Below are 20448 nucleotides of genomic sequence, written 5' to 3' on the forward strand. Positions count from 1 at the left end.
TTTAGCTTTCTGGCTGATGGAAATCGTGAATACAAAGGATAATATTTCGAAGCGATCGGACGTTTCAGACAGAGTCCGCTGTTTTTCGTCAGTGACCAAACATCTCGATTTACCAGCAGTTGTCCTTTTTATGAAATTTGTTTGGAATCTGTCTATCCCAAAATATCTCAGGGACATCGCTGTTTCCATGCCCAATTGCGAGCAGGATGTGCAGTCTCTGTGCCAACACACACGTCAACGTCTTGCTTTCAACCTTTAAAGACGATCCCGATAATTGATAAGTGCATGGAGTTCTTAACTAAGAAAGAAAAGTCAAGAGGCCCTCTCGTGATGACCTTTCACAGACGACTTATCTGCAAAATGATGCACCAAGGACAGCTGTTTTGATCAGCTGTACACATCCTACCCTTTTGAGTATCTTTTTCATTTTTACATCTTGTCAACAATCATATTGGCCACTTGCATGCTTGGTGGTTTTTTTTTCGGTTACAGCCCTATGTTCCGACAGGCCTATGTTTCTTACTACGTTCCACCGAACATGGTAACAAGAAACCGAGTACAAAGAGAATCAACATGACATCAAAAGAGCACCTTATAAGCCCTAAAAATCCCGACTTGAAGAGTCTTCAAAGGTGGCTGTACGTCAAATGAGCGTTAATGCGAGGCCGTTATTTGTATCGATTCCCATGAGTGTCTCCTAAACATTGCATCTTCTGCTCTACAGCAGCGGTTTAATCCATCAAATAACCTGCACTGTGAGATCCTGGCATTGCAGTGTCTCTCCCGACACCTGTATACTTTACAAAACCTGATACGTGAGGAGAATACTGTTTCATTACATCTATTTTTTTCCGTTGTTTCTAGAGACTGTGAAACTCCGACCAGAACACCCCAGATACAAAGGGTTTATAAAGGCATGGACATGCGTACAAATGTGGCACACATGTGCAGTGCCAGCGTGCATTACTATTGATATTGCTCTAGTCGTGCACGCGTTTTGGGCGGAACTTTCTTCAAGCCCCAAACAGTTGCGACATCTAGCGATTGACATTATGTATTACAACTGATCGCTTCAATTTTAGTCTTTAATTTAGAAAAAAATTAGCAATGTCATACGACAGATTTGGGCTGGTTTGCGCCACTCTTTGTGAATTCCCAGTATATACTCGCTTAACTGAAAGAGGGTCGGATATGGAGCCCTAATTCCCAGTACAATGAATATTCATTAGCTCACGATAGCGGTAAATGTAAGTAACTCATGATTTGCAATTGCTTTTTTAAAAGAAAGACAAGAGTTCCCGAAATCAAATGTGATTTTCTTGTGAATAGAATATAAGAATGTTTAGTCTTCAGTTACCTCCAGTATAAAGCAGCTTTTCTTCGTATACGACCTTGCTATATTTCAGAATGGAGACTTCTCTCTACAAGTTTATGCAGTCCTCCGTTGTACTTCATTTTTATTTTAGCAAAGAACAAAAAGATATAAGCAGTTTCAATACATTTTCGATTGATTTTCGTCTAGTTTACATACTGTGGCTTCAGAAACTTAAATCGAATCTTCTTGTTGTGTACTATCATCGATACGCAGATTGAGTTCGAGTGTAAACAATTCATCTATATAAGGATGTTTTTCTTGATGAAACCACCTTGCACTATCCATTCGCAGGATGACCCCTTTTCAGGGATCACTTCAGACATTCAAAAGGTAACAGTTCCACTAAGGCAACCGGAAAGAGCTCTATCCAGCTGCTTGTGTAACTGTTACCATGCCTATCTTATACCTGGATGTATCACCTTCATCAACGCACTTTACAAATTTAGAGCTCAGGGTAGTTGACATTAATACTGTCTGCCACACAGTATGAATCCACTAGAACTAACAATTACTCGCGACGATGCAGAGTCCTTCTCCTACGTATACATGTACACAGAAACATGTGCGCACTGACCAGTGATCTCACATCCTGTTGACGTTTGTCCCTACATCCAGTACATCCAGGACTGTGCGGAGCCAGCTCCACCATGTCGACGCACAGCTCCGACCGTCCGATGCCTTACGGGGAGACACCACCAGAACAGTTCTATGGGCTATTCAACTGTGTTCTATGGCATTTACGGCACAAGGGTGTATCCTACGCCCAAGCTGAAGTCACCTGCTCCATGTACGAATTCGAAGACAATGTGGATTTCGGCATAGGGAGCGCTATCACCAGTTGTCTGACTAGCCTTTTCATCATCATCAACAATGCCGCTGTGCTCCGGGGACTACTCACAACACAAGAAATCCACAATCAGGTCTACCACCACTTTGTGGCAAACATGGCAAGGGCCGACCTTATGGCAGGAATAGGACTTCTGTATCACACAGCATGCTTGGTAACGTTGAGCATACACCACAACATAATGAATAGTGTGTCGTTGCTGGCGTTTAGCCAAGCGATGTCTGCATCAAGTCTATCTCTAATGTCTCTTTACGGCTATGTTGCTCTAAAGTATCCTATATCCTTCTATATTCATGCTGGAAGTGTAAAACGTTATACAAGCGTAGCTATAATCTCTTTGTTGCTTGTTCTGCCGTTGTTGTTTGCCTTGCCTAGTCTGGGTTGGAACTGTTTGGATATGCCCACATCAAATTGTTACGGCTTTTACCCCACCGCCTGGATTGGTATTGGTGCCACCTTGTTCCTCCTCCTGGCTTCTATCACCACCTTCACAAACATCGGTACATTTCTGTCAATAAAGAAACTACAAGAGGAAAGAGCTGGTCATGGTCATTATAGCGATGAGCAGCAAACTTTAAGAGAAATCCAGAAAACAGTACACAGGGCAAGAACAGCTATGATTTACGCAGTTGTGGCGATTGTCTGTTTGGTCCTTCCACGCGCTGTACTCGTCTCAACCTGCCATTTTGATGTAGACACGTGCTTAATACGAACAGGACCTGGTGGACTAGTTCTGCTGTTCGTTTTGAACTCAGCAATCAACCCGATTGCGAGTACCATCCGGATACCAGAGTTGAGAAGGAGACTGTCGCTTAACTTTCCAGCTGTCTATCGGGTACTTGCCACCATGATACCTAGAAACCGCACAAACTCACAAGATGAACAATCTGCAGCGGGAAATACTCCCAATCTGCAGGGAGGTACCGCAGGTGCAACTGAACAGCACATACCGACGGGACAGCTCTCCGCAGGAGACGGTACATTGCAGTGGCAACAGCAGTCTGATCTCAGGCGAAGAGTAGAACACCTCAACCAACTGTAGGACAATGTCAACACCAACAACACTCTCTAAAATCAATGTTACGTAGCAGGCGTCGCCGTACGTTGTATCTTATATAATTGTTATCTATTGAACTGATATATCTAACATTGTGTCTTAGGGATGTTTCAGATTTGGTGGCATTTTTCAATGCGGGTCGTAGAGTGTGAAAACTGGTATTGCGGTGTCTCTACCGACAACTGCACACTTTCGAAACCATGAAAGGTCGGAGAGAATATTGTTTCGTTGTATATATTTGATACATTATGAATATCGTTTGGAACAAAAAATGGAACTAAAAGGGTCAGATACAATACAATGTGTATGCAATGAATTTTGCTCAAGATGACGGTACCCACCTACATAGTCCCCTGATATAACGATAACTTTAAGCAAATTATTACGGTTAACATTTTCAGAGGAAACCTTACAGTAGCCGCAATTAAAGTTGATCGCCGGAGAAGGAAGATATCAGACTACTTCCTATATCGGCGACGTTACTTGATGACCACTTGTCTTGGTATTTATTAAGGGCAATGTCTGATACTAAACTGATGTAGCAGTTTTCCTTGCATCAATTATTGTTTTTATGATTTATTAGTTGTTCTTGTATGTGTGTTGTTGTGGTCGTTGTTTTCAACAAAAGGCAGTGCTATTAATATCATCTGGCAGTTTATCTGAAGGTTGCCACAGTGAAACACATAGCCAGGTTTCCTATGAACAAAGTGTTTTAGCTTTCTGGCTGATGGACATCGTGAATACAAAGGATAATATTTGGAAGCGACCAGACGTTTCAGACAGAGTCCGCTATTTTTCGTCAGTGACCGAACATCTCGATTTACCAGCAGTTAATGAAATTTGTTTCAAATCTATCCATCCCAAAATATCTCAGGGACATCGCTGTTCCCATGCCCAATTGCGAGCAGGATGTGCAGTCTCTGTGCCAACACATGTCAAGGTCTTGCTTTTAACCTCTAAAGACAATCCCGATAATTGATTAGTGCAAGTTTATCTTTTACTTATGGAGTTCTTATTAACCAAGAAAGAAAAGTCAAGAGGCCCTCTCGTAATAACCTTTCACAGACGACTTATTAACAGAATAATACACCAAGTACAGCTGTTTTGATCAGCTGTTCTTATCCTACACTTAATCTTTCTAAACAAAATTGAAACATACAAACATTTTGAATGTCCATTTCTGATGTAGTCAGCATTTTTGCGTTTTGCAAACAGTCATATTGGCCACTTGGTAATTGGTTTATTCGGTTGCTAGCCCTACTATGTTCAGACAGGCCTATGTTTCTTACTACTTATACGTTCCACTGAACCCGGCCAAAAGAAACCGAGTACAAATAGAATGAACATGACATCAGGAAAAGAGCAAATCATGTCAAATGAGCGTTATTGTTAGGCCGTTATTTGTATCGACACTTATGAGTGTCTCCTGAGCCATTCTTCTTCTGCTCTACAGCAACGGTTTCATCCATATAAAATAACCTGCTCTGCGAGATCCTGGCATTGCAGTGTCTCTCCCGACACCTATATACTTTAGGAGAAATGTGTCATTACATCTATCTGATACTTAACAAATAACACTTAGTACATGTACCGCAAACATTAGGCGAATGTTGTTTCATTACATCTATCTGATAATCAACAGGGCGGCGCAGGGCAACAGCGTTAACGTTGACAAGTTGAATGGGCGACCCATTTGTCTTGAGATGAAATTAATAAATAAAGAATTTTGTCAATTATATTTGCTCTCCAAACGGCTGTCCTTTTTTTTTAATTTGATGAATTTCAATCATTGCACATTGGGTTTTAAGTCAGTAGCTTGAACACTGCGATTTCCAATAAAGTTATATTGTCTCCGGTTAAAAGACGAAATTGAGAATGTGACATTTTGGGCGCAGCCAGTGTGACCGCAAGGGAAAATTTGCGAAATTTTGTTGCTATAATTTGCAGCAATTACGTAGTCCCCAAGCAGACCTAAGGGTTGCAAAGACCGTATCCAACTGGCAGAAGGAGTTTTTATAGCAACCCAAGGTCTGCCACAAGTCGGTCTGAACAAAGGCTATTAACATCTAATTGTTACATATTCAAACTCCTTCTGCCAGTTAGATATACGGTCTTTGCAACCCGAAGGTCTGCTTTGATCATGAGACTAGCAATTAGGTACAGTCCAGCGAGATACGCTCTTAAAGGAGTACTTTTCTAAAACGGGAAAGCAATATAACAATGAGGCTGGATTCCCTAGAATAACCTTCTACAGACTACCGTTCTTCAAAATGATGCGCCTATGACAGCGGTTTAAGCTCGTTACCTTTAATTCTCCCGAACAAAAACCAAGGTGTACAAACCTTTGGGGTATTCCTTTGTGACGTAGTCTGCATTTCTGAATCATTGACAGTCATGTTGACGACTTTCCACAAGATAAAAATTTTTTCAGTCAATTCAACAATTTTGGAACGTACAAATATATTCATATGCACGTATTTCAGAATGTGATGTCTAGTGGCTGTTACAAAAGCTTGAAACCAGTAAATAGAACTAGATTGCATGACCCAAACACACCAAGATGCTTTCAGGATTTAAAACTATATTATTTACATACAGTACTACATGAACAAAAAGAAAACATACACTAAATATCAATATACTAATGATAAGTTACTTAACCTAAACCTAGCACTATCTACAACTTCACCACAAGCAAAATTGAAACTTAGTCCCACTAATACTAAAATAAAAGGTGCTTGAAAGAAAAAATATGAAACCAAAATGAACCAAATGCTTAATGGGACAACATAAATATCACAATTATGATAAAATCATTTAAATCACCCATATAAAATTATGCCAGAAAAGGTTACCTATAGTTGGTAGACAGGGAAAAAATGACAAACCTACATGTATGTTTTAGACATAGATAGAGGATTGATACATAATCCTGGAATGAAGTTAAGCTGCATATGCATATGTATGAGAAAGTTGCATTTCTTATATGTGCACCACCACGATAAACCACAAAATCAAAATTCAATTATTCATGAATATTTGAAAAAAATAAGCTCTGATCAAATCAATGATTGTCAGATCCATCAAAAGCCATACTTGTTAACAAATAGTTTGACTTTCATAAGCACATTCCAGATCCCTTTGCCATACATGTAGGCCACATTTCTGATTTCTTTGCCATAGGCCACATTCCGGATCCCTTTGCATGAAGGGAAAAAAAAGAAAACTCTGAATAACAGAAGGGGCAAGCCGAATCATTGCCATGGCAGCCACATACAGTATGCATGTACACACAAGTTGTCATGGTGATTGTTTGCTTGCCCCCTGTGCTACCCATAATCTGTTATCCGAAATATGGTCTATATTGACTCAGATTTGTGCTTCTGTCTTGATCCAACTGAAAAACAAGGAATGGGGAGCTCCTTTCTTGATCTTCTACCTCTTCCTTATTGCCTCTAAAACTGTCTCAGGCCTCATGATGCCAAAGACAAACGCAGCTATTTTCTCATAGATCAGGAACATCAGAGCTGCAGTCAACACCGTCTGCAGGAGTTTGGCCTCCAGCCCTTTGTATAAGCCCTTAACTCCCTGTTTCCTGTGAAACGATATCACACAAAAAGATGAGCTAAACAGCTCCACTCCTGGGGTGTTGCCAAAAAAAACTAAAACATTGTAAGTTGTAGTGCATATAAGATAAATGACTCGCTTCCAGCCCTTTGTATGTATACGTGGCCTTTGCTACCCTATTTAATTTTTTTTTTGAGGTGAAAACATATCATTCATTAGAAATGAAAAAGAAATATTTTCAGTAAATTTAAGTATTGGAATGGTTTGCCAAGCACTATTTACAGTCCACAACCTGAGTATAAACCTACCCAACAAATAGTACTGTCTCTCTATTACTGTAAGTCCAGAATAAAGTCCACAATTTCTTCATACAGTAGAAATGTGAATGCTGTTGTCAGGACTGTCTGTGTGAGCTTGGCTTCCAAGCCTTTGTACAGGGCAAGGAATCCCTGGTCTCTGTTTACACACAGAGGAATGGAGGTAGCAAACGAACAAAAAAACAAACAAAAAGAAGACAATACAAAAGGAATTAGAGACAGAATAGGTATGATGAAAAATAATTAGAACAGAAGAAAGAAAAAGTGACGTAATCTAATTTCTTGGTTAACGAAATTTAAAAAAAAATGATAGATTGGAAAATCAACATGAGAAAAGAATCTCAGAGAAAAGTTGCACTTTGGTGCACAAAGTTTCAGGGAGTGAACAGGGTCAGGTGCAAGTTTTCACCCCAGCATTCTGTTTTTATGATGTCCTTGTGCTAAAATTTTACCAAAAAAAAATCTGTTAACCAAGAAATTAAATTGGCGTGGCCTAAGGGATACAACAAGGAGTAAATAAATCATAAAAGAAATATAAAAAAGCAGACAGTCTGACAACAAGCACAAATTGGTTATCTTGTAGCTAGCGACTATGTAAGAATATGATTATTATCATCACGTCATGCTGTTTGACTGGAATAATTTTACTCTACTTCTCCAAATAGTCACCATCTATAATAATATCTATTATCAAATATCATCTGAGTGTCTAATTATTTGAATGATATCTGCATGTCTTGCAAAGTGAAAGCAACCACAAACCAGTTATGTTCAAATGAACTCAATGAACTCTTCCACTGGTCATAACAGAGAAGACAAACACTATGTACTGAATGCACAGCTTCATTGTACTGGGGAAATTCCCTAAGCTCTTTTCGGCACATACAAGGAGCAGTGGTACTCTGCTTAAACAGAATGTCCTACAAAGCCTTACAGTACATGTAGCATGCATGTTGGGTGAGTGACAACACCCAGGATTCGAACTTCCAACCTTTTGGTTCAGAGGCTAAACTGCTGGACTACACACAGCACTACTACGCATACAAGCACACCCCATCCCAAGAAATGATTTTTCCCTCTCCACATTACTGCTAACTGACCTGAGGAGTTGTTGAATCATGACTACCACACTACGGAAGGTTTCGCTGGTTTCTCGCCCCTCCTCCGCTTTCTTGTTCCTCCCAGACTGGTAAAAAAACACCGACCGATGATGATGATGATGATGAAAAAAACACAGTAACAAACACAATCATGCGTCAACATAGCACTCTCTGCCAAATATTCAAGATGGCAGTCCATGTAAACTGAAAAAGAATCTTATTGAAAAGTTTTTTAGGGCAGCAGGTGGCAAGTGGCATTGTACAAATCCGACAAAGTCTGGAGATTACATGTGGATTCCACGGAAACATTTCAAGAAATAACATTGTTACATTTCTACTTGGCAGAAAGGTGGTCCAAAATTTGTACCAGAGTACTCTGGCGCTGGCTACTTTACATTTTGTCTCCCGAACATTATACTTTCTAAGTTTCATGTCGACTATCAGAAGTGCCTGTTCACGGCAGCCAAGCAGATTTGCAGCAGGGGCAAAGTACACTTTTTGCGGCGGCGAAGAGGATTACAAAGATGAGTTAAGTGGGGGTAACAATGTGCAATTATTATAGTGTTTCTAACAGTCAGAATTGAATTTGAAGAACATCTAGCAAAACTGGAAAAGATGTACAAAGTACAGTATGGTCAGCTTGCTCTGGATGAGTTGGAGGGGGTACATGTAGGTAAAAACCGTTTTGAGAGCAGCAGCTGGCAAGTGGCATCGTACAAATCCTACAAAGTCTGGAGATTTCCTGGATTCCACGAACACATTTCAGGTAATCTCCACATTGGGAAAGATTTATACAGCGCTACATTTCTACTTCAAGTACTTGGCAGAAAGGTGGTCCAAAAAGTATACCGGAGCTCTGGCTATTCAAGAATTTGTGGCACAAACATTATACTTCCTATGCATATCTACTATCACAGTATCAGTATCCCTGCAACCATGTGGGGTAAAGGAAAGGGGTGGGGCCAAGCAAATTTGCAACGGGGGAAAAAGTAACAGCGAGGGCAAATTAAAGCAGACTTTTTGCGGGGGCGAGGAGGATTACAAGGCAGAGTTTAGTGGGACGATAATTTGCAATAGTTTTTGTAACGGTCAGAATTCAACATCTATAGCAAAACTAGTAGTACAGTACCCTCAACTTGCTCTGGATGAGTTGGAGGGGGTAGGTAGAAACCGTTTTTGAGTTAACAGGTGGCAAGTGGCATTATACAAATCCTACAAAGTGTGGAGATTACCTGGATTCCACGAAACCATTTCAGGTAATCTCCAGACTGGGAAAGATTTGTAAAACGCTTAACATTTCTACTTGGCAGAAAGGTGGTCCAGAGCTCTGGCTATTTTGTGGCACAAACATGATACTTTCTACGCATGTCAACTATTAACAGTATCAGTAGTTCCTGGCCAGAATTCAATTTAAAGAACATTTATAGCAAAACTGGAAAAGATGTACAGTATGTATACCCTCAGCTTGCTCTGGATAAGTTGGAGAGGGGAGGTAGAAACTGTTCTTGAGCAGCAGGTGGCAAGTGGCATTATACAAATCCTACAATTTTAGTACAAAAGTTTGGAGATTACCTGCAAACATTTCAGGTAATCTCCAGACTAGGAATGTACATTTCTACTTGGCAGAAAGGTGGTCCGGATCCAGACTGTGTACCAGAGCTCTGGCTACTCAAGATTTTGTGGCACAAACATTATACTTTCTACACACTTAGTCAACTATCAGAAGTGCCTGTTCCTTGCGACCATTGGGGGTAAAGCAGAGGGGCGGGGACAAGCAAACTTAACTTAAGTAGACTTTTTGTGGAGGCAAAAAGGATTACAAAGCGGAGGTAGGTGGGGGTGAAAATAGTGTTTGTAATGGTCAGAATTGATTTTGAAGAACATTTATCAAGATTGCAAAAAAAATGAACAGTACCCTGAGCTTGCTCTGGATGAGTTGGAGGGGGTAGGTTGTAACCGTTGCGATCCCCTTGGCAATGGCTCCGACCAAGAAGAACTGCCAGGCGTTCAATTCCTGAGGGGAAACAGCAGAGTGCTACACATGCACATCCGGAGGGAGGGGGGCTGGTTAGTGATTAAAGGGTTCATTGTTGCTGTCCACAGTATGTGTCAATCATTCACAGATCAATCATATAGAGGAAGCAACAAGATGTAAATGATTTAATTTATATTTGAAGATCAAGATAGGCATTGAATGCAATCATGTCCTTAAATGTATATCCTTAAATCCATATACCTCAGGTATAATCTCAGGGCATGCATTTTCAACCAAGCATACTGAGTCATTACAGCTTAATCTTTTCAATTTTTAACATTTTTGTAAAAGGTAGATCCTCTAGATATTGCTTGATCAGTGAATTGGCTTGTTATGCTTTGGATTGAATCATGATTGAATCATACTTCTAATGCTAAAAATGACACATTGGAATTTGTCCATAATAATTATGGTCTATAACACAAAACAGAGAAAAAAAGGCTCTTCAAGAAAACAAACCAAAACACAAGGAATTTCAGTCCCTACAAAATCAGGCAATCAGTTGTTAGATTTTCAAGAATACAAAATTAATCATTACCTGATGGGTGACCCTGGTTAGAGACCGTTTGAAGCCTTCATAGAACATGAACTGTACAGCAGGGTTGAAGACTAGCAGCAGGGAGGGGAGCGTCCCACTCCAAAGGGCTGACACACCCTCGTCTCGAACAATACGACGGAACGCATCTGGGGTAATAATACAGACATATAGTCAAATAAAAAGCAGCACTTTGACAGAATGTATGGTATAAGGTCATGTTCGCATGTATAAGGATGATATGTTCCCATTTATGGTTTCCAAACGTTGTGTCTGAAAAGATAACGTATGCAATGAAAATTAAGTATTATCCTCTCATAATGTGTTCAGTTGAGTTCTTTACTGTGACATTTTTTAATATTCCTGTGTTTCCTATTTGTTTTATCTCATGTGTTTCTGGGCCCCCTTGGAAATCAGCTTATGGCTGAAGGGGTCACCCAGATGTTTAAAGATTTAATAAATAAATAATAAATAAATAAGTAAACAAAATTCTGATGCAAAGTTAACCAAACATCCAACAGAAACCATGATAAATTCTATTCTAACTACTCTCCAAGCAGAGGTTGGTGGGGAAAGTTGTGATCTAATCTCTTTACCCAGTTTTCTTTCCGCTGACCCCACCAACTGCAGAAAAAGACGAGGGGAAAAGACACCCCTCCCCTTCAAAATGGTGACACCCAACATGGCGGACAGCAAAAATAACGTCTTTCTTACCCTGCTTAATTTATCAACACTATATGCCCTTCAACAGTTCAAGCAGGGGCAAGAAGGAGTAAAAATCCAATCCAATCTATCAAAATATGTGGAACATTCTTAATTTTTGAAACTTACAGAGATACAGTTGCAGATAGCTAGAGAATTAAGACAAAGTATGTGGCCCATCTCTACAACTTACCCACAATGCCCTTGTAGTGCGGAGGTTTGTTCTCGCGCTGTTCTTCTCCCGTGAACTTTGCCCCCTGCAGCTTCAGCCTGGTGTTCACCACCCACATGGGTGTGGTCAATAGTACGTTCACTACACCTGGGGAACAGGCATCAAGATTGTTGACATGACAACATAGTTACCGTGACAACAAAGTGCTCACCTTCACAACCAAGGGGTCACTATGACAACCATATGGTCACCATGACAACTAAGTAGCTACCATGGACATCTACCAGTAGATTTCTGTGCAGGGTGCATCCCTGGGCGTGATACCTACGTCAAGTTTTGTCCATATAAGATAAGATACGATTGTATTTCAAACTGTATACCTACCATTTTTGCAACTGTATTTTTATCTTCATGTCTAAATGTGCATTGCAGTGCTCAAAATCTGTTGTAAATAGCATCTATGTTCCCATTTTGTGATATCAATAAACAAAACTAATCAATAGATACCAACGTTAACTTCCTGCCAACCTGCAGAACAAACTTCACATCCTGACAGTCTCTGTTTACAACTCGGGGACAACTTGAGCACACACCAAGACAAAAAAACAGACAAAAAACAAAGCCTCCACGTACCTGCCATGAATGCAAGACACAGGTCCTTGAGAGGGCTGTCTGGTTGGTGGTTCATGATGGTCTTCAGCCCGTTGTGCGTGTAGAAGTAAACAAAGTTGGAGCAGCAGAGACTGGACACCACAGGGAACCATCCTCGGTACAACGCCTTCCTGGAATAGTTACGAACTTTAACCTTCTCCCTAAGGCATCATTCAGCACAGAATTTGTATTGGTTATGGCAGGAATCAAAATACTGGCCATGGGTGCGTGTGCACTTTTGTGCACCTAAAGTTGGAGCTGTGCACCTAATTGTTGACTGTGGGTGCTGCGCCTCTAGATATTTGTTTACTAGTAGGGTTCATATGTAAAGGTACTATAATTGTGCACTTAAATACTATTATCTAACATCTATTTTTCCTTACATTTAACTTTTAAAAATAATGAAAAAACAATGAAACCTTTTTTCAAAGTTTCTTGTAATATTGTATTTGTTTAAGACTAAGATGAAGTTAGCTATAGAATTTTATATTCAACCTCTAAGAGAGGCAGTAAGGTAATCAGGTAATTAGGTAGCGTGCGTAGTCCAGTGGTTAGCGATCTTGCCTCTGGAACTAGAAGCCCCGGGTTCGATCCCAGCTGTGTCGCTCACCCGACATGCACGCTACCGGAAAGGGTCGAAGTCCTTAGGACGGGACATTAAGCCGTGGTCCGCTGTTCAATGTGCTTGTCGAAAAGAGCTAGGGGAATTTCCCTGGTACATTGAACCTGTAAATACTGTACATAGCGTCTGTCTTCCTGTCACGACCAGTGGAAGATTAGCTCATCTGTTCATTGAGTTCATTTGAGCTAAACTGGTTCGAGATCGCTTTCCTTTTTGCTGACTACTGTACTACTTGTATGAAGTGGGAAAATTCCAATAGCATATGTATCTCAATTTTTAGGTAATAGGTACTACATGTAGGTGCTAATAGGTAACTAATGCGATGTGGAGGAATTGAAAACAAGCCCATCTCTTATTATACTTACACCCCTTCCTCTTTGGCAATTTCGGAGATGACTTCGTGAGTGTACTTTGCCTTCCTCTTGTCATCAACTGCAAAATAATTCACAATTAATCAATCAATCAATCAATCAACTTCATTATTCTTGATATTACATGATGTACTACAAACAATGAAATATTTGGTTTTATGTTCGCATTCTCTGTCTAACTACTGTAATGTTATTGTTTCAACTGCTAACTTTAAACATTACAAATGCCTCCTTCCCTCTCCTCCTGTGAAGTCCCAGCAAAATCAATATACAATCATTACTAGTATGTACATGTACTACTGTAAAGTAGAGGTAAAGCTACTCCATTGCTGATCCTAAGACCTTCAACATGTCTTTTTGGGGATTTTTGAAGAGGACTCTTCCTTAAGGATTGTAATTAACGTGTCCCGACTTAATACCAGTAGTACACCACTCATTATTTACTCATTGTTTGCTTGTTTTGCATAACATAGTAAACTGCCTTTTTGTGTAACACATCAGTAAGCTGTGTACGACCGCACTGGGGAACGGATTTTCTGTGAGTGAAAAATTTGCGCGTGAAAATTTGCGCGTGAAAATATGAGCGTGAAAAAATGAATTTCTTAAAAATGTCAGAAAATGTGTAGTATAATTTTCATAGTTGTCACCTGAATTTTTTTGTTCAGGTCCCTTGGGAATAGTTAAACTTTTTGGGACTTGAAACCTAAACATTTGAAAATCACTTAGATTTTTAAGAAATACATGGTTAACTTATAATACTTATATAAGGTTTTGTATTGTAAAATGTAACTATTTGAAGCTTTTCTCCATTCTATTAACCTACTAGTAATTTCATATTTTCTCAAGCAGATTCTTTCATGCACAATTTTCAAACTTTTTGCACGTGAAAACTTAACATTTGAAAAACACTTAAAAATCACTTGAAGATTCGCTTAGTTATTCCCAAGGGACCTAAAATTCAAACCAAAAATTCAGGAAACAGATGAGAAATCATATCATGGGGTAACATTTTTCTGACTGAGAATTCTGTAGTGCAAATTTTCTGACACATTTCTTGAACTTTATTTTTTCACGCACAAATTTTTCATGCACAATTTTTTCACACGCAAATTTCTCACGCGCACTAAACCCCAACCCCCGCACTGTAAGGTTTGCTCCACCAATGATCACATAGGGATAAACAGTGGAGTGGAATATTATCTTTCTGCTGTCCTTAAAACATGGAACCTTTGGCTCATCACATCCAAATTTGAGAAGACGTCCCTATCTGAAGCTAGGTCATTTTCAGAGTCGAGTGAGGAAACTGGTGCCAAGTGCTTTGGGGCCTAGCTACTAGGGATTCGAACCCAGAAGCTAATATATTTTAACTAAGTCAACAAATCTTGTCATAAGACCACCTTGCCATCACATTATTTTTTCCCACCTTGTAATCTAAGTCTTGCTGTATCCAGAGGAAAGAACACTGACATAGCCGTCACACTGCCCTATATAAAAAGAGAAAAGAGTTTTACAAACCTCCATATCATTTGCTTGAGCAACGATCCATTGAATGGAAAGTCCATTTGAGACCAAGGGAATTGTAACCATAGAGTTGTGCTTAATTACCAAGATATCTTTGAGCAATGATTAAGTACACATGGTTAAATTCCTGGTGACATCTTCCCTAGTCTTTAATTTCGAGAAAGAAGCTTATAACTGTTTTGAGTGATCAAATTATCTCCTATCAAAAAAAGATCCCAGAAGATATAACAGCTAGGTTGTAAGAAACAGCCTTTATGTCATTAAGTTACATCACTTCATCTTATGTAAAGACAACATTTTTACGCTTGAATTCTTGCCCCTCCCCCTCCCCCAAAACGACACTGACAAATCAATCTGACTGTAACTGACATATAGTATTTAAAGAAAAACAGGAAGCACATTGTTAGACTTAGCCGTCCAAAGATTTAATTACATGTAGCCGTAAGTTAGTAGAGACTACTGGAATTTAATTTTCTGTGATAGAAAAGTTATACTAATTTTTACCGTAGCTCCCGCCACTGCGTGGATCAAGTTGTCGTAGCTGAATAAACTTATAGGAGAGGGAATTCCGTCCTCCACTTCTTCCATTGTACAGTCTGGTTAAATCTTGGACCCTGGACTTACCAAAAACTACGACAAAACGTCAACATAAGCTTTACAAAAACACTTCTAAATTTCACACACATGCGGGCTCTCACCGGCAATTCACGTAACTGACCTTTCACCTTCCTTCAGGGACGGTTCAAAACTATTCTAGGGGACCTTCTAAAATAGATTATTTTGCCCAGAAAACTGAATAAAAACTGCAATTGTTTCTTAAACTATAAATTTGTAAGAATTCGAATAAAAGAGTTTTAGAAGAGCTTAATATTGTAAGCTTAACATTGTTATCTTATTTACCTAAAGTTTGATTAATGGTTTGGCCTATAGTATAGCGCGTCATTTCGCTCGAACCAAATGTGAGCGAGGGGTGCTTAATTGGTCTAATCATAAATATTTCCATCCTTTTCATAACTAAAGATGAATTAATATTATGTTTAGATAGAAAAAGATAGTACTCTTTCCACAATTTGCTTATAAATACAGTACCTTGAAGCTGGAATACATATATCAAAAGTCAGATCCATCCCATTTTTTCAATGTGGCATAATCCAGCATAGTTTCCAAGATGGCGACGTGAAAACTAAAAAAAATCGGAATTTTGCCATCTTTATCTCGTTTTCTCTCGTTTAAAACGAGAATTACCCCCAGCAAAGGTGTCATAAGATAGGCAAAGAGTTCCAGACTATTTAGTACGATGGATAAGTTGACTCTCATATCGGGTTTTCTGTTTTTCGCCGCCGATGTTTTCGCCATCGCAAGTCTGGCTAATCCCGAGTGGATTGTCACGGACGAAGACGCGGGTATGTCTACTTTATGATTTACACTGCCCGTATAATTTATGCATTTAGCATGGATTACAATGTGTAACCATGATAAAATTTATTGTTTTAAATTATTTCTAGCTTAAGTTATGTTTTCGTGTGCTAGCAAGATAACCTTTAGATACGTGAAAAAAATATGATCACTGGTAGCTCGCCTCTAAATATGTCTAAAAAAAGTCTGATATTGTTATACACATTTTTGTAATGTATTTTGGAAAGTTAGTAAGGTTTATGAATATTAGCCGGTTGAATCAGTGGTTAGGGTTTAGAATTTCAAGGTTTTGTCTTGCCTTTAAGGCGCACACTCTTGGGTTCGAATCCCTCTAGTAATGTTGTGCTCTTGGGAAAGGCACTTACACAATTGAATCTGGTGACAAATTATGGGTATAAACCTTTGGCTAGGGACATCTTTTGGATGGGACCTAAAGCTGGAGGTTCCTCGTTTGAAGACGGCCACACCTCGAATATGTTACACATCACACTTATCGCAAAGATATTTTATTCACTCCATTAGCTATCATATTACAAGTAACAAACAAGACTAGGGATCCATCCCGGTGTGAATAGATCAAACCTTACAGCCTGGTCTTATGCAGCTTGTGTGTAAATGTACTGTACAAAACGGATCTGTTACGCCTCAAGGTCTGGACACTTGAAATTGATATTCATGAAACATGTGTTTATGTACATGTATGTAGGCTCTGTGAACCTCGGTCTCATCAGCCAATGCCAGACCATCCACAAGAGAGAGAGAATATGCATGGCGCCGACGCTGCCGGCGGAGTGGCTCACGTCGCTCCTCTTCATCGTGGTGGGCATCATCTGCCTGACGGTCACGTGCGTACTGCTCTTCGCCTCCCACTGGCATCGCAGCGTGCTGAAATACGCCAGATGGATCGCATTCCTGGGAAGTAAGTACATTTCAAGGATCACTCCAGACATATAGAGCAGGATGGGGGTGCGTGCCAAGCACAGGATACATGTCATGAGGGTGGAGTCTGGAGGGGTGTGTGCACCCGTCAAGAGGAGAGCAACTGAATTATTCTTCCGCCGCGCTGCCGATAGCTTAGCCACATGTGCACCGCTGGCATACATGTTTTCTGACCAGCTTGCTTCGGTTTACGATATAAACAAAGACAGTCAAAGTTGTTTATATGCAAGTTGTATTTTGAAATGTCAGTGTGGCGTCTTATTTACCCCCGAATAATAATGTTTGAAGCGTCATATCGAGGAATGTTGATACATAGGAAATATGCAAATGAAGACCTTATTGGCATAATTAATGAGAAACTACTATAATTCTATACTGGTAAATGACAGCAATTTTATACTTGTGGCATCTTGAAGTTATGTGAATAAAATTCAATAAAGATTATGCAAATAAGGACGTTATTTGCATGATAGGTGAAAAGATGCTACTGCCTTCTTTGCTAAGATAACTTGTCATACTTTGGCCAACTTCTGTTATTTGGATGGAGAAGATGATCAATTGATGTAGTCTATGCAAACGACAACTTTTTTTGTATAATCAATGATAGACACCCTATTATTGACGAAGGTACGAGGTTGTGAAACTCTAGTTCATTGTTTATACAATTGAGTGAATGGTAAATGGTTTGGTGTTTTGGAATTCTATACAGATAGACGAAATATACAGAAAAACGTATACAAATAATTGGCATATACATTTGTACTGTAGTAATGTATTTGATAACTTCACATGACACCTGTTCTCTTGCTCCCCCTAGTGGTCCTGTTCTGCCTTGCAGCCCTGATCTTTCCCATTGGCTTCTATGTTGATGAGATTGGCGGCCAGCCCTACAAGCTACCCAACAACACCCAGGTGGGGTCGTCATACGTGCTGTTTGTGCTGTCAATCTTCTTTACCATCATCTCAGAGTTATTTGCGGGAAAGGTGTGCCTCCCTGTGTTTTAGCCCTTCAATGGGACAAAATATTCGGACAACTTTTGAAGAGTGGCATAGCTGTATGATATATGTATCTGTTGGATATAGTTGAAAACTGTATTACGAAACCATAAATGATACCTGCAATGAGTGACATATTGGCAAGCAAAACATTTGTTGGAAACCACTTATGTCAGTGGAATATAGCAACAAAACTTCAGTATGAGACCACATGGCATTACCAAAACCAGTGGCATGTAGTCATAAAACCTTGGTTTGACACCACATACATGTATGATACTACACTGCTGATAACATACAAAAGATAACATTAAAAATATAGCACGCAAATGTTTTGACAGTATAGGTCCTTTTTTGTAAATTTGATCTATGTTAGACTGTTGAAGAGGAAAACAAACAATTGTACAAAGAGGACTGGGGATGGTTATAATTACTTATTTCTATCTTGATGTAAGAATGATATATAACTTAAAATTTGCAATGTTCATGTAAATATATACTTGATCACATTTTTTTGCTTCTTTAAATTTGGTGTTGTCACAAGTTTGCTTGAAGTACATGTTTTGTACTCACAGAAGTATTTGTATTTATTGAGAATGAAACAATTCATTACATTGGGTCGGCCATGGCCAAGGCAGATATTGCTGGTAACGGCTGACCCACAAAAATTTAGATGAACGTACAACCTGTAAACGACCTACAATAAATGGAATAAAAAGTCATTACAAGTAGATGGTAAATACAGGACTGTTGGTTTACATATGTGTCAATATTGACCACTCCAGTTGAATGGATAATATTCCTCCTTATATCATGTATCCCTACACAATTCCTATTAGAAACGACTGTACTTTATGACTTTATTGTTCCTTGTAAAGCAACAAAAAAGACGACAAATGATTTTTCAAGTAATGAGTTTCATATATAGCATGCAGCATGTTGGGTTAAACTAAGTATCATTCGTATCAGTTAGGTTTTAAAAGTCTCAAAGATTTGATTTTGAAATATGTGTCAAGCCATCGTAATTATCAAAAAGAGACTTGTCCCCATCTCTATATGTTCCATGGAGCTCCAATGTTACTAGAAAGTATGGTAATCATGTAAAGAAATAGAGAAGTCATAACTACATGTATATGAAACAAGTGGAGCCTTTTAGCTTTGTTTGTAAATAAAACTCATTGTAAATAAAACATCCTAGAGCATTTGTGTGTGTTGTGAATTTAGGCCACAGCAAGTAATTTTTATGGATGACATCAGCGCGCTCATTAATTTTCGCCTAATTTCGAAATAAAAAACAAGAAATTTCATTGCCCTCCGACGGTGGTCAACATGCCAAAAATGTGCAAATAAGTCGTAAACGTTGACAGTCTAAGGTGTTTCGTTGCATATGAATACCCAGTGTGGTTCCTGCCTATGATGGTATAATAACGAGCTGTTTTCTGCATTTGTTCTAGTGAATTGAGCTGTATACACAAGGTGTTTCATCGCATATGAATACCCAGTGTAGTTGCTTCAGATGATGGTACAACAAGCTCTTTTCTGCATTTGTTGTAGTTAGTCTATTGAGATGTATACACATCTACAAGGACATGTTTACTGTTGAATCAAGGAGGTTTTATATTACATATGAAACCTCATTGGTTGAATACAGGAATAAAAGACCTGTTCGTCATGATATCATATTTCGTCGCCTCAATTCTTGTTTAACAAGATCTATGATCTCAAAATTTGAAAATATAGGAATCTTGTTTTTTTTTGCCCGCCTTGTTTTTTTTTTGCCCTATCTCATTAATTTTGGAGTCTGCGGAGGATGTCATCCATAAAATTTACCTGCTGTGGCCTTAGTAGTTGTAAGTTTGCCACACTACGGTATAGATACATTGTATATATTCTGCTCTCTTAGTGCACTGTAGACCAGGGCACACTCACACGCATGACTTCCTACCATAGTGTCACCAAGTAAGTGATAGATCACAAATAAATATTTTGTACACTTGTGGAACTGTGTCATGTTATTCTTTTTGTTGTGAACTCCTACAGTATAGCCTATAGTTCATTTCAAATTGAATTTTGCTGTGCTTTGAATATACTTTATCAGACAAAATTGGGTTATGAATGTACATGTGTTACTAGTAGTTTACCTAACCTACAAAAATGACTGCTTGAATAGCTACTGTGCACACACACACACATGCATTCAAACACAGCCACATGCATATGCATAC

The 20448-nt window shown here is 39.1% G+C and overlaps 2 protein-coding genes across 3 annotated transcripts; one reads left to right on the plus strand and one right to left on the minus strand.

Annotated features, from left to right (window-relative positions):
• Nucleotides 1–6257: 6257 nt before the first annotated feature.
• Nucleotides 6258–15605, minus strand: LOC136439867 (peroxisomal membrane protein PMP34-like). 2 transcript variants are annotated; one of them, XM_066435514.1, is made up of 9 exons: nucleotides 15377–15605; nucleotides 14775–14835; nucleotides 13346–13412; nucleotides 12341–12489; nucleotides 11729–11854; nucleotides 10837–10982; nucleotides 10179–10277; nucleotides 8264–8349; nucleotides 6258–6874 (listed from the first exon to the last, which is right to left on the minus strand). In XM_066435514.1, exons 1-9 carry the CDS (start codon nucleotides 15458–15460, stop codon nucleotides 6715–6717), a joined length of 978 nt encoding a protein of 325 aa, XP_066291611.1. In that variant the 5' UTR covers nucleotides 15461–15605; the 3' UTR covers nucleotides 6258–6714. The 2 variants fall into 2 exon arrangements, with proteins under 2 accessions (XP_066291611.1, XP_066291610.1); XM_066435513.1 differs by having other exon boundaries at nucleotides 10179–10298; nucleotides 15377–15603.
• A 404-nt stretch (nucleotides 15606–16009) lies between these two features.
• LOC136440073 (uncharacterized protein C16orf52 homolog A-like) lies at nucleotides 16010–20225 on the plus strand. Its single transcript, XM_066435856.1, has 4 exons — nucleotides 16010–16275; nucleotides 16995–17207; nucleotides 18045–19447; nucleotides 20069–20225. The coding sequence occupies exons 1-3, from the start codon at nucleotides 16170–16172 to the stop codon at nucleotides 18230–18232; spliced, it is 507 nt and encodes a 168-aa protein (XP_066291953.1). The 5' UTR covers nucleotides 16010–16169; the 3' UTR covers nucleotides 18233–19447; nucleotides 20069–20225.
• The last annotated feature ends 223 nt before the right edge of the window (nucleotides 20226–20448 follow it).

The sequence above is a fragment of the Branchiostoma lanceolatum genome, chromosome 8, assembly GCF_035083965.1.
Source record: "Branchiostoma lanceolatum isolate klBraLanc5 chromosome 8, klBraLanc5.hap2, whole genome shotgun sequence".
Classification (NCBI taxonomy): domain Eukaryota; kingdom Metazoa; phylum Chordata; class Leptocardii; order Amphioxiformes; family Branchiostomatidae; genus Branchiostoma; species Branchiostoma lanceolatum.